Source organism: Lolium perenne, chromosome 5 (genome assembly GCF_019359855.2).
Source record: "Lolium perenne isolate Kyuss_39 chromosome 5, Kyuss_2.0, whole genome shotgun sequence".
In the NCBI taxonomy this organism is placed as follows: domain Eukaryota; kingdom Viridiplantae; phylum Streptophyta; class Magnoliopsida; order Poales; family Poaceae; genus Lolium; species Lolium perenne.
The window spans coordinates 222,101,354-222,116,409 of record NC_067248.2 but is presented as its reverse complement, the minus strand read 5'-3'; the positions used below and the strand labels follow the sequence as shown (position 1 = coordinate 222,116,409).

General features: G+C 45.1%; 2 protein-coding genes and 1 long non-coding RNA gene across 4 annotated transcripts; 1 reads left to right on the top strand and 2 right to left on the bottom strand.

Annotated features, from left to right (window-relative positions):
* Window positions 1–5,388: 5,388 nt before the first annotated feature.
* LOC127302022 (uncharacterized) lies at window positions 5,389–9,461 on the top strand. 2 transcript variants are annotated; one of them, XR_007852588.1, is made up of 3 exons: window positions 5,390–7,665; window positions 8,030–8,237; window positions 9,116–9,461. It is a non-coding gene; the product is annotated as an uncharacterized lncRNA (long non-coding RNA). The 2 variants fall into 2 exon arrangements; XR_007852587.2 differs by having other exon boundaries at window positions 5,389–8,237.
* Window positions 9,462–9,498: 37 nt separating this feature from the next.
* LOC127302020 (cationic amino acid transporter 5) lies at window positions 9,499–11,836 on the bottom strand. Its single transcript, XM_051332364.2, has one exon. It carries the CDS (start codon window positions 11,522–11,524, stop codon window positions 9,677–9,679), a length of 1,848 nt encoding a protein of 615 aa, XP_051188324.1. The 5' UTR covers window positions 11,525–11,836; the 3' UTR covers window positions 9,499–9,676.
* A 1,719-nt stretch (window positions 11,837–13,555) lies between these two features.
* Window positions 13,556–14,552, bottom strand: LOC127302021 (nuclear transcription factor Y subunit C-6). Its single transcript, XM_051332365.2, has one exon. The coding sequence runs from the start codon at window positions 14,440–14,442 to the stop codon at window positions 13,834–13,836; it is 609 nt and encodes a 202-aa protein (XP_051188325.1). The 5' UTR covers window positions 14,443–14,552; the 3' UTR covers window positions 13,556–13,833.
* Window positions 14,553–15,056: the final 504 nt, after the last annotated feature.

Genomic DNA, 15,056 nt, shown 5'->3' with positions numbered 1-15,056 from the left:
GATTTATATTCTCATAACTTTGGTAATGACATGTAAATTACTTTGGTTTATTATGATACCCTTAGCGACGAGTTTGCAATGCCTTGCTTCGAAATTAAAAGGAATTTCCTATTTATTAATAAGAACATATATTCTTATTAGTAACTTTCATGGATACATATGAATATGTGTGTATGTATTATTTATGTCATGGACATGATTTAAACTTCAAGTCTTGTGGTTTGGTCATAGTTCTTGGATGTATTAACAAGGTATTATCATAGGATTGGCTTATGATCACATAGTGAGGCATAAGTTGAAATTTTATTATATGGATTAGTGTTCCAAGGTTGTAGATTAAAAGGAATGAAATATATGAAGGTTTTCTCTCTTTCTTTAGGGACATGTTGATCACAAGGTTGAAGGTATGTTTGTCTTGGGGTCATACAATAAAATTCCAAGTGTGTATTTAAGGATAAGGAGTTTGACGATATAGTTCCTTTCTCTATGAAGATCTTGATCACCTAAAATGTGGTCAAGGAAATTATAGTTATAATCTAATAAGAACTTAGGTTATAGGCTTGTGCTAATCAATATTTTTAGTTAACTACTTTTCCTAGTGTAGAGTTGGTACAATATGTAAAGTTTCCCACCAATCTCGATAGGGAAGTTTTGTTCCTATAGCTCGTATGTACTCACGTAACTTTCCTTCTATTTATTTATTTAGGATGATATCTACTTATCAAGTTAGGATTTTGGGACAACTTTTTCATATACATTCTTCAAGGCATTATCATATACTGGACATGATCAACTTACTTATTTCATACTTGTTATGAGAGTACCACCCAATTGTGATGATTAGGGTTTTGGATTCCTAAGGATATCACTAATGAAATATGGATCTTACCTTCAAGATCAGGTGCTTGCTCAAGTATGTTGAGTGTAACACTTAACTTGTACTCTCTTACATGAGCATGGCTATGGTTAGTGTTTATGACATTCTCACAATGTTTCTTTGATCATACAAGCATAGGTTCAGCTTGACTAGGGTATTAATTTTAGCAAAGTTCACATTGAAGTTTAGAACGCTCGACTTAAAAATCTACCTCAATTCCATCACCTCAAGTGAAACTTTAATAACTTTGACAAATTTTATTTAAAAGCACAAAAATTTTCAAGAATTTCTATGAATTAATGCAATGCGCACATATGTTTCATCTCTATTTGTAGCCTCTTAACCTGGGATGTTACACAAATGAGTAGTAAGACAAACTAAAATTTAGTCTCAACAAAATTAGTCTAAAATCAAATGTACAAAAGAAGAACACACGTACATTTAAGTCTCTTGGAATGTGCTCATAAGTCCGGATTTTTATGTATCATGTCAAATTTTATCATCACTGGCGTGACATTTTGGTCACAATGGACAAAACACTCTTAATTAAAAAAAACTATAATGTGCAGTGCATCAGATGGTCGCAACTTGGCAGAGTGTAACAGGTATAGACCTGCATTTTTTCCATGTTTACACATGAATAAGAAACTCATTTAGTTTAACTATAAACAAAACTGAGTGTATCAATTTTGATAAGTTCCATATTCAAAAATTTAATCACCTACAACAATGGTGATAGCAAGGATAGATATGTGGAGAAAAAAAACCTCACCGAGATGCATAGGCAAGAAACCACGCAGGGCTTGCAAGTAGATGCCAAAATAGATCATTATTTGTAAAAGAGTTAACTCAAGAAGGAACTAAGAGAAGAATTTATAAGTAGAAAACTGATAGGATTGCTATGGTTCTAGAATAGGATCATATTTTGAAAAACTTCTCACTTCTTACACATAACCTCCCAACATAAAGAGCGCAGAAACCGTGCATTTTGTGGTATAATGATTTTGCCAAGTTGTTTGTTTTGACGATTGCCTATTTTTGTACAGTGACAAAAAAATGATTTTGTTTTCAAATAATAAAATCACAATAATATATGAATTGATATGGTTCAAAATAGAGCAAGCTTGGTATGATAAACAAATAACAATCTGAATAAATGAAGATCTAACAACAAGTAATAAAAATGTTAAGGTCAACATAGATCACACATAACAAGATAGGTATAACTAAAAAATGACAACATGACATGAATTAGAGAGAAAATAAGAAGTAATATAAGAAGTTGCTACTATTTAAAGCAACAAATAATATAGAAACCTTAGTTCATTGACACAATGACATGTAAGAAAATAATTTATACATTGGACTTTGCAGGAGCTTCTAGTCGTCATCCTCCCCTCCAACTAGTTCCGAGGAAACAGCGACACCAGTGTGATATCCTCATCGATGCTACCAAATCCTCCAAAAGAGGGTTGTAGGAGACCAAATGCTGACCATTTTATCGTTTCTTCCATGTGCAACATTGGCCTAGTGTTCCCTACCTCCACTCCCCCGTCGTTGGCCTTGCCTTTGGGGCCACCTCCTCTTCGGAGCCACAATATCCACTCCAAGATGTAAGGATGGGGACGAGGTCAGATGCGAATCTTGTCGCCGCTCCTCCATAAAGTACAACCATCCTTGTATTCATGTCCATGTTGTTACCAGCTTCGCCTCATGAGCCACCTACACCTCGAAGGCACAAAATATGTCTGAAGAGGGAAGGAGGAAGCAGGATGTGGATACAATCGCCTCTCCTCTTAACGCCTCGCTCTCTCACGCTGGGCTACTGCGCGGGGGTCCCTACAAGAATGGACTCCAGATCAGCAAGAGTAAGGGGAGAATGATAGGGTTAGGTTTTTCATGTCTAAGGTTACGAACCATTATCCACTAAATCATTGAGGTTTTCTTAGTCCTAATAGCTTATATGTATTTGGTTGTGCTTAGTATGTACGGATGGAACTATTTGTTTTAAAAAGTGTGGGAACTATTATGGATTACCTAGGAAATTCGTATTTTCATGCCTACTTCACACCGGAAATTTACTATTCACAAAATTTATATTTTCATTGCAAATAAGTTTCTTCGAATAATTGATACCATTGAACTCCACCTCACACATGCTCATTATAACCCCAAGGTTGATACACCAGAAATAATGTTTTATCATGAACCATTGTTGATCTAGGTTGGGTAGTGGGAGGCCAAGTTTGACAGGCTGCCTTGTTGGCCACGAGAAGTTACTTCTTACATTGTGCCTTTGGGATTCTATTGGCGATATGGATATCTTTAGTATCGCTTTATACTAGTGGTATCACCCACCAACCCACTCGTGTAATCAAATATGTATCCTTTTCTCCTTTTGAGCATCCCACCCCCTCTCTCTCCTTTCTGTACTCAATCCTCTCTAAAACCTCTCCAAATTGGTGAAAGTTGTTTGTAGATTTCGACTCCTCTCCATTAGTAAAGGTAATCTTCCACACCCTCTCAGTTATGGTTGTTAAAATCTTGAAATTTGGTGACCCTGTTCAAATCGTTTGAAATCCTAGTTCTAGCAATACTTTACAAATAAATGGTTTGTTCTACTTGTATTGGGCAATAGTGCTTGGTATAGTTCATACTAAGAAAAATGGTTTGTGTTATACATTTATGCAATGTTTGTTGTTTATGGTTTGTAGACCATGGTTTATTTTAAAGTGGTATGGCCATTAGTGATATGGTTTCGTTGTGTTGTAGATGTTATGTGATAATATAATTAGCATTGCTGCATTTTTGTTTCTGTCAATTTCATATTGTTTGTTGCTAGCCCGAGTTATGTCAAAGTTGTGAAAAGAGTGAAAATCCTTTTTGAATTAGATGGAACCATCTAATGAAGTTTGATTTGAAAGGTAAGATTTTTGGGACGGGGATCGTTCTCGCTAAACGACAATACCTAGCATGTCTGAGTTGTAGGGCGGCATATAAGGATTTTGTGGTGTGTTTGCAAGATAACGCTCACATGTTATTTTCCATGAAGTTAGTTGGTGATCAGTTGAAGTTGCATATTGACACGTCGTAAAAACATATTCCCCTTTTGAAGGTCAAATACACATTTTCCTATTATTTCTAGAATTTTATTACTTTATTAGACAACATAATAATAATGCCATTATGTTGATTTTCCAACTTTCTTTATGTCGGTTTCATGTAGTTCAAAAAAAGAAAAAAGAAAATAAAAATAGGACAAAAAGGTTCTAAAAGGACCGCGAAGACTCACTAAAGGGCACTTGGGGAGGCCCCAACACCCAACATGCATGCGCCTGAACCCACACACACACTAACTGGGCTTGTGTGATCCATGGGTGCCATCTTGCCACTAAGTTTTACCCCATGCATCCGTCAAACCATAAATCAATTTGCATATTTATTCTGAGATTTGTCAATGCCGCTAGAGAGGGGAACGGGATGCAAGAGCTCCAAACAGTAAACAATGCCCGGTCTCTAGAGATCCTCTGCTGGCGTGGGGTCGTGCGCTGGTCAAATGTAGGGGTGGAAATAAAAATCGAAGCTCGCGGGCTTAATGAGTATTCGAAAACTCAACTCGACTCAGCTCAATCTCGGGCTTGCTAAGAAAATGAGTTTAATGAGTCGAGTAGCGATTACTCGGTAAGCTTGCTAATATAATTATATTGATATACTAGCTCATATATTAGTCAACACTAAAGGAAAACTAAGACTAACAACTTAAAGAAACATGAGAGCTTAGGTTAAATTTGCCGAAATCTACATTAAGAGGCATATATGGCTAACCATTCTTCTTATACTCTTATACACGAGGAATTGATTACATTGTTCAATTTCTTAATGAGTTTATCAAGTTTATAGAGCCAACACGAGTATTTATCGAGTTGAACCAAGCTGAGGTTTTGAGCTCGTTATGTTAACGAGTCAAGTCGAGGAAGCTTGTTAAGTAACGAGTATTTGCGAGTTGAGTCAAGCTAGCTCGATATCCACCACTCCTACTCAAATGGGAATACGATCGAATGAATACCGTATGAAATACGAGGTTGAGGGGGGCGGGGAACACAATAAACATCGGTGGTTCAGGTAACATGATCATCTGAACCCGGGAGCCAAAGCAGATTTTCAAGAACATTTTCATTTCAAGCTCAGCTTAACATTGTTACTGAACCATGTTACTGTAGTTGTCACTGCTTGATTCCATTTGATTTTTCACAGCAAGTTGGTGTTGTCCTCATCCCTTATTTTTTTATTGGCTAACCTTGCGAATATGGTCACTGTTGGATGTCATGCTACATGGAGGTAGTATATTTTTTTCCCAAATGCTAAAAAGTGCTTGGATGTTATTTGTCCAACCGAGCACTCGGTTATGGACCGTCGGATGCATCCTGGAGGGGGTGATTGTGCGCCGCGTCCTACCCAACGTCCCGACCGAAATAATCTGCCCCCCCCCCCCCCCGACCGACACCCACCTGGGTCCTACGTGGCGGAGCGCCCCCTTCTCTCTCCCTAAAATCGTTCCCCATTTCTCTTTCTAGGGTTTCGTCGGCGCCGGACGATTTCCTCAGCGCGGCGGGGGGCGTGCGAGGGAGCAGGCTCTGAGTTCGTCGAGGAGCACGAGTGCGCGCTGGATGGAGGATTCCTCGTCGGCGAAGGGCCGGCTGCACGGTAGCGCGGCGAGCTCTGTGTCGAGGAGCAAGACGACCGGTTGCCCGCGGTGTCCCACATCTGCCTCCACCTCGCCGGCCCAGTGCCCATTCTCCTCCAGTTGCACCGCCTCCCTCTCCCCCGCCACCAAAACTGCGCCTCCTGAAGTCCCCAGCCCCGGCGTCCTTTGCTCTGCGCCTCCCCGCCTCCTCTCCTCCGCCCCGCTCTGGGACTCTGTCGGCGGCGCCGAGGAGGAGCACTCGGACGGCGAGGGAGCAGGAAGCCTTGTGGGAGAGGACTCAGCGGTGTTCCGACTAAGCGACCAGCGGGTGCTGTCCTGGGCCTACTTCAGCGGATCCTCGACATGGTGCTCTATGGGCTAAACGTGCTCTAGATCGATCAGGCCGCCGGGTTCAGGACTGCTTCCTCGACGACGTTGGCTCCATATCCAACAACCGCGAGGTGGGTTGATCCGTCCACATGATTCTCTGCTAGTAATACTCACTGCATATTCTGAGACATTCATTCACCGCTATGGTTCCTACTGCTATTCTAGGATAGTACTACACCAATTGTGTCATGTCTGTGATGGAATTGGAGACGAGCAAGATCTACAATTGACGATATGGGAGCAGACAGCCATAGCATTATAGTGACTTAGTGAGAGCTATTCTGGTGACATCAATATTCATGGCGTTGCTTTAGTTTGTTCTTTTCTTGTCCGGTCATAGAGGTTGAGGATTAGTGGTGTTTTTTGTGCTTTGTTAGGCCATCTTCCTTTTTCTGATTAGTGCACTGCTAGATTTTTGAAGGACGTTTCTTTTGTGGAAGTAAATTAGAACCAGGGTATGTTATAGACAAAAGCATGGTTTAGCTGCTGGTGTTATTGTGCTATAAAACACAATCCAAATCTCAGTATACTGACTTGTATGATGATGTCTATTTGCACCATAAATCGGGACCGCAAGAAGCCAAATCACTAGACACGCAACTGCTTCAATTTATTCCCATTGCAAGCACGTACAGTTGCAAGTATTACTTTACATTCACGATAATATGCAGCATCGGGCTAGCTACAGAGTGGACATCTTGTATTTTTTAGCTATCATATGTTTGTATTTTGTAAGCGACGTGAGTATTTTCACTATATGTATCGTTATTTTTTCAATAAGTTGTACTCCCTCCGGTTCATATTAATTGACTCAACTTTGTCTAAATATGTATGTATCTAGTCAATAAACATGTCTAGATGCACTCATATCTAGATAAAGTTTAGTCAATTAATTTAGATCGGAGGGAGTATAATGTTTTTCATTTAGTTGATTGACCAACATGGCTAATTTGGTTACTGATTTCATATTAGTTGCTTCCATGCCTTAGTTGTCTTCAACGGCTAGTTAAGCTTTTTTTAGCACCATCATTAATTTTTGCATGCTTATTTCATTAAGTTGGTTTTCAAACAGGGTTAAGTTGGTTACTCAAACCACCATAGTTGCTACTCTGTCAACATGCCTAGTTGTTTTCTCAACATGCTTAGGTTCAGTACTGAAATCAATTAAGTTGATTCCTCCAACATGCTTAAGTTGTTAGATATTGATACAATCTATCTAGGTGTTCCTGAGCAACATGCATGAGTTGTCCACTAGTTTAATTAGTTGCTTTCTGAACATGTTCCAGTTGAGTATTAAAAATTAATTAAGTTGATTCTTTCTAGTATGTTTAAGTTGTGTGGGTGTCTACAATATATCTTGGTTTTCGTTTTCGAGCAACATGCATAACTTGCTCTTTGGTCTAATTAAGTTGCCCTTGCCAAGATGCTTAAGGTGCTTATTTTGTGATATTGCTAACTTGTACCTTGAAGCGGTGGATCCCGGACAGTGCAGCCAGTACCATCTCGAGCGCCTACGGTGGCTGACACCATGTAGCTCCAGCAGGTGGCAGCGCCCAATGCCCACGATTCATGACTTGATGCACCGCCCCTGGCGTTTCACCGTCGAATACTTCCAGCAGAAGATGACGGCTTCCCACTCCGCCTCCGTCATCTGTAGCCTTTGTGTTTTTTTGCTTCATCAACATACCATCAGTGCTTCCTTCGTGCTCCACAGGTTTATTAAGTTGTTTCATTAACATGTGCGAGTTGTCTTCTGAAAAATTGCTAAATTTCTTCTACATGTTAGTTATGCTTTCTAGTTTATTGTTCACATTCTAACTCCCCTCAAATAAACTGAATAGTTATGCCTTTTCATATTTTGCACAAGTTGGTTATCAAAAGTTACAGAGTTGAATTCCCTCCTAGTTGTCATGTATTAAATGAGGTTTCCTTAATATGTGCGAGTTGGCTACTGAAAATAGGAAAATTGATTCCGCAAGCATGCTAAAGTTGCCTACTGAAATTATTAAGTTGCACCCACATACTAGTTGTTTTTCAATTTCTTATTCACATTATAGCTAAAAAAAATTCCCTCAAAGTTGCAAGGTTTAGGAAAGCGGAAAAAAAGCGTCGCATACGCGCGATGAAGCGCAATGTGGAGGCCTTCTGCATCGATTGCATAAGCGCTTAAGCGGAAAAAGCGGAAAAAAGCGCCGCTTATGCGCGCTGAAGCGCTAAGCGGAAGGCCACCTCACCAATTACGCTTAACGCTTTCTTGAACCTTGACAAGTTGGATTCTGGCTTGAAGTAAGTTGTTTTCACACCTTCCTCAAGTTGGTTATTGAAAGTTATTAAGTTGCATTTTCCTCTGGTTGGCATGAAATGAATGAAGTTTCATTAATTTGTTTCATTGTAAGTTGGCTTCTGAAAAGAGCCAAGTTGATTCAGCAAGCATGCTAAAATTGCATACTGGAAGTTAGTAAGTTGCTTCCAGATACTACTCATGTTTTTCAGTTTCTTCATTCACATTCTAGCTAAGTTGCGGCTCCATGTTTTTCACATCGACATCTTCAGTAGGGGAAGCATTTAAATTCAAAGCTGATATCTGTAACATAAGATAGCTAAGTTTTTATAATGACGTTTTTCATAATTTTTTGCTGCAAACACCAGACAATGCAAGATAACTTATATGAATTTGTTCAAAGCATATATAGTTACTACTTATTTTCTGATATGGTTGCATTTTATGATATGGTTGCATTTTCTAGATGTGTGGGGTGTTAGCATGATCACACAAGATCATTGTTATCTACCCATTGACCCAGTAGCATGATCACCCTGGGTACAACTTTGCATTTTAGGTGTTACTAAGTTGATCACTGTTTACTGTTAAGTTGCTCCCTAATTGCTGCTAAGTTGCTTCCTGATTACATGATAATTTGTATACAAAATAGATGCTAAGTTATTGGGTCTAGCCCATCAGTTATACACAGGGTGTGCTTTGGATGGATCTAATATGCACAGAAGTTTACCCTTGCTTAATTTTGATTGTTGTGTTTAAGGAAAGTTTTGTTCCAGAACTTTAGAGACATGCAGTCATCTAGTCCTGTGATATAATTGCCTCCTTCGTTCTGTTTTCCTTTTGGAGCTAGGTCTCGAATCATGGAAAATCTAATAAATTACAGGTTTAATGGAGATCTGCCAGAGTGCTGCGAGGCGTCATCACGTAGTGCTTGGTTGGGCTTGGTTAGCGCTTGGAAGCTAGGATGTGGACGTACTAATCAGGAACTCGGGAGGCGCGTGGGAGTCTGGCCGGTGGCGTGCGTTGTATTTTTTTGGCTGAGTGCTGGGTTGGACCAGCTAGCACCCGAGTGCTGGGTTGGACCAGCTAGCACCCGGATGCTAGGTCGGACAAACCAGCACCGGATGCTAGCTAGCCGCGTCCCTTATTTTTGACCCAACGGTTACAAACTATTTGATTGTTAATACTACCATAACACTTTATGCTTTCATAAAGATTTGTCTAAACTTGCGACAATTGCGAATTGGCGATGCTAACACCGGCTCGTCGGTCAGTGGATTATCGCGTGTTTCATTTCATTTCCACTCGAAAGGTAAATGCTACACGACACAGCTGCCACATAATTCTGCTGCGAAATCTTATCTTCGTTGTCCAACACCAACAGTACCATGTCAACATTATCAAGCGTGGTGATCCAGATCGACGCGGACCGATGCCGGCCATCTTATTGCCCACCATCTCCGCCGGACTTTTCTACATCGGTGGCAGCAACCGCCACCGCTGCCTTCTCGTCACCGGCAGCATCCCCGTGGTCCGCCCGAGGCTCCTCCCCGGACCCGTCGTGCGCGACGTCGTACGTGGCGTGCAGCCCGACGAGCACGTAGTAGAGCATCATGACGGCGGTGCACACGCCGAAACGGACGAACGCCTGCGCGCCGAGGGAGCCCATGAGGAACAAGTTCGTGGCGATGGACAGCGAGGGCAGCCACGGCATGAGCGGCACGCCCCACCGCCGGGGCGCGCGGGCCACCGGCACCAGCAGCTGGACGCCCAGCGTCGCCGCCGCCCATACCGGCACCAGCGCGGCGTATCCCGCCCACCGCTCCGGCGCCGCGCCCCAGCACGCCGCGATGCCCGCCGACGAGCCGACGATCGCCAGCAAGAACGCCACGAGCCGCCGCCCGTGCGCCCGGCTCGTCACGCCCCGCGCGTGGTACCGGCGGACGAGGAGCGCGACGGCCATCATGACGAAGATGAAGAGCGTGCTGATGGAGAGGAGGCTGGCGAGCACGTCGAGGCTGGAGATGAGCGCGACGCAGGCGCTGGCGGCGGTGATGAGCGTGGTGGCGTGCACGGGCGTGCCGGTCCTCGGGTGCACCAGCGCGAACACCGGCGGGATGATGTGGCTCCGGGCGATGTGCGTCGCGTACCGCGCGTTCCCCAGCGCCCCCACCAGCAGCACCGTCGTCATCCCCTTGAGCGCGCCCACCGCCACCACGTACTTCATCCACCGCATCCCCACCGCGCCGAACGCCACCGAGAAGGCCGCGCTCCGGTCGATCGCCGTGTACGGCTGCATCATGCTCAGCACCAGCGCCATCGTGCAGTAGATGGCCGTGATCACCGACATGGACCCGATCAGCCCCACCGGGATGTCCCTCGACGGGTTCTTGGTCTCCTCCGCCATGTTGGCGATGCTGTCGAAGCCCCCGTACGCGAAGTACACCACCGCCGCCGCCCGGAACACGCCCGGCACGCCGTACGGCACGAACGGGGTCAGGTTGCTCGGCTTCGCGTGCAGGAACCCGGCCACGATGATGAACGCTAACACCAGCAGGTGCACCGCCGATGCCACCCAGTTCACCCGGGAGCTGCCCTTGGTGCTCAGCATGGCCATGGTCGCGGTGGCCACGATCACCGCGGAAGCGATCGGGTCCAGCTCGTCGTACCCTTCGGCGACCCACGGCGCGCGCACCCGGAACGCGCTGGCCGGCCTGTTGAAGAGCGACGCCAGGTACGACGTCCAGGCGCGCGCCACCGCGGCCGTGCCGATGACGCTCTCGAGGATGAGGTTCGCGGCGGCGACGAAGGCCGCGACGTCGCCGAGCTCGACGCGGAGGTACGCGAAGGAGCCTCCCGCCACGGGGATCTCGACGGCGAACTCGGCGTAGCAGAACACGGAGAGCATGGCGGAGACGCCGGCCACCACGTAGGAGACCACGACGGCGGGGCCCGCGTGGTCGCGGGACTCCAGGCCGGTGAGCACGAAGATGCCGGCGCCGAGGTGGCAGCCGAAGCCGAGCCACGTGAGGTCCCACCAGGTGAGGCAGCGGCGCATCTCGTTCTCGCTCCGGCGGCGCATGTCGCCGAGCTCCGCGGCGTCGGTGGAGCGGCCGGCGATGAGGCGGTCCATGAGCCGTGAAGGCGTCGCGGCCAGCGCACCGCGGTACGCGACCCAGCTCGCGAACGACGGCTCCGGGAAGAAGTCCTCCTTGCTCCACCGCCAGTAACCCCTCGCCGCAGCCGCTGGCTTCGGCGCATGGCCTTCTTGCCGCGCTTCCACGGGCTCCATGGCCAGGAGATTTCAGTCAAGCAGAGCACGGGTTTACTGCAGAGCGCGGCATTGTTTGTCATTGCAGGAACGAGTTGCTAGAGACCATGACAGCTGCGAGAGGTGACAGAACAGACCCGTCGTCTTCTACCTTTGTCGCAACCTCGCCATAGTTGTGGACTTCCAGTCCATACCTTATCTATCTTGTCTCCATGACTCACACATCAAACAGGAATTTTGCTCTGACGATTACAAAGCAATACCAGGATGTGGACACAAGTGCATACAGTGGAGAAAAAATGATGATAATACATGCACTCATCAATCATCACACTAAGTAACCTGTGTACTTGCAGTTCTGTGTTCATCTGAGGGGAACACTTTGATTCGTGAAAAGAAAATGGAACACTTCCTTCACCAGATTCATGTAGAACCGCCGGAAAATTAAAAATGGAGTCCTGGGGCACTAGCACAATCGGCCAAAACCAAATCAGAAACAAAATCACACATGTACATATTGTAAAATTATGTGTTTCCAAGAAAACGAAAAGATACATTCAAAATCATCGCCTCCAAATCCATCACTCGCAGGTTGAAAAGTTATGGAAGGTATCTCCACAAAAATTGATCATCTTCCCAGAAACACACACGCCACGGCAAAGCTCATGGTGTATGTTCAAGGTACCAACCTGATGAACTAATAACATCTTACCAAGATGTTGGCACTTGCCAGGGAAGGCAATGAAATCCTCTGCCGCTCACATGCATACAACTACTACCCCTATAAAAATATCACTCGTCTGCCCCAATCCTTTGATGCTTATCCATCATAACGGCTTTAAATAGTTATATAATTACCCATATGATATTCAAGTATGCAACCACAACCACTGAAGACAAACAATGGAGGAGACATGTTAAGTGAACTGAGATCATGTTCCTTGGCTTCTCGATGTCCGCTGAAAGAAAGACATGCTAATGATGCAAAAACTAGCGTCGCTGGTTAGGTTTCAGGCCATTATATTTCAACAAATTTTTAATTTTTTGTTCCGGTAGATTACTGGGATTCAGTTACGCAAATCTATCCAAGGAGATTTCAAAAAATACAGAGCACTTCCTAATAATATATCAGAAAAAAATCCAAACGGAAATCAAGCTAAAAAAATATTATTCCAGAACCAAATAGAAGTGCCAAGAAATGCTCACACAATCAGTACAGTTGATGACCTAAAAGAGTAGTGTGCCTGGCAAATGCAAGCATTTGTCACGAAGGTTAACCAATGAGGTTCCAAAGCATTACATGGCTCAGATATATGATTTCAGTGACCATTACTGTTTGAAAATGGCATAATAACTTGAAAGTCTCAAGTATCATAAAAAACAGTTTGTAAAGCTGTTAAAAATGCAGCATGTCTACTCTCCTTGCATCTTTATCATACTTATCATTATAACTACACCACGAATTTTGGTGGAAAGCTCAGATGCTACTCTAATTTACTGGAACGAAACACATAACCAAGTACTCCCTCTGCCTATAAATAGATGTCTGAGGTTTTTCTAAATCTGGATGTATCTAGACACTAAAGAGCGTCTTGATAAATCCAAATTTAGACAAATCTCAGACGTCTATTTATAGACAGAGTTAGTACTAGAGATGCATTCATTGATTCATAGGCCCCCAAAGAACTACACTTGCACGTTACAACATTTGCCTAAGCTTTGAACTCTGAAAATATAGGTTTTCACTGAATTTATACAATGCAGCATCCAATTGTTTGGTTTCCTTATGTCTGAACTAAAATTGCAAAAAGTCTACAAAGGTACTCTAAGAAGACGAGCTTTTGATAAATATGAAGCAAGAAGCTACACCACTCAGGTATTATACTGATTTTTTTGAAAGTTAGTTTCCACGTTTTGGCTTCGAATGCTTAATTACAACCAACCTTGCTTGAAAGATAGATGTGAGAACCTTGCAAACTAACATGTAGTGATCACAGCACAACACTGTCATAGGACAACAAAATCCTACTACGGAGTAGTACACAACAATAGTGAAGAACAGAAATTGCATGATAATCTTGCGACATAACTGCATAATAATCGTCACATTACACTGCCTGCCAGTTAGACTTAGAGATGCACTACCACTGCAATCATACGGCCTCCCCCACTACAACAATCCTACTACCGTGATACTAGAACGAAGCAGCTCAATTCATAAGCTCAGGGGAGGCCCATAAACGATCTTACAAATCTTATTACGCGGTACTTACAACAGCATCAAGGACAGACACAGACCGACAGATTCTTCTTAAGTTTAGGATGATACATTACTGCTGGGGTACATAGTAGTAGGATGCCATGTCGGTGGCGGGCATACCGGGGGCAGGGCGGGGGATCCCGGCAGCCACCGCGGCCGCAGCCGCAGCGGCGGCCGCGTCGGCATCCTTTGTGTCCTCGCGAGGCACGATGTCTACGAGGAAGTCGAAGACCTCGGTGCGCGCGATGGCGGCCGCAATGTCGGACTTCTGGAGCGTGCGGCGCTTGTTCTCCTCGGCGTGCGCCCAGCCGCGGTGGGTGAGCTCGAGGATGAACATCTCGCAGGCGCGGGCGAAGACGACGGGGGCCTCGGCGGCGATCATGCGGACGTCCTCGTCGGCCTTCATGATCTTCTTGATTCGGGCGAGCGGGAGGTTGTGGTTCTTGAAGTCGGTGGTGGCCTCGATCTCGCGGTACTGATCCGCCCAGAACACCTGGAGCTGCTGCTGCTGCTGCGCCAGGGCCTGCTGGGCCGCGGCGGCGGCGGGCGCAGCGTAGAGCTGCGGGTTGTAGGCGGCCGCAGCGGCGCCGGGAGGGGGAGGGTACGCCCCCGGCGGGTAGCCGACGGGCGCGCCCAGGACGGGGGGCGGCGGTGGGGTGCTGGATTTGGTGGGATCCATGGATTCGGCGAGCTAGGGTTGTGGGTAGGAGGCAGAAGGGGATTGGGGGAGGAAGCAAGGAAGGGGATGACGCTTTTCAGCTGGTGCTGCAGCTGGAGTACTACTACTATTATCTTTCTCCCGAGAAATGGCCTAGAAGAAATAGGAGTGTAGTCTTCCGTAGTACTCACACTATACACGTGCAAGAAACATAGTTTCCATTTTAAAGATAATAATTAAAAAAATCAATTCAGTTCCTAGGCATATGTCCCGCCACCTAAATAACATATTTTTAATTGTCAAAAATTCCAACAAAGAATTTCGCATGTACGTCTTTATCGTGTTATTAACTAAGCAGATGCTAATGGAGTAGCTTACGGATGGTGGTTGACGATGACGACTAGGCCCGGTTCTGAGGGAGTGAAATCGGTGTGGCTGCACGGGGCTCCAAGTATTCTAGGGTACCATTGTGACTTATATGGCAGTATGTATACCATGAGCTAAACCGGGTTATCGAACAATCATCGGTAGAAATTTTGGGGCCGGCGTGAGGTTTAACTCACCACGGCTCATGTACATTGCTCTTATCTGATCGCCTAGCCCCGTCACTCACGAGCGGTAGCTGCATGCAACTA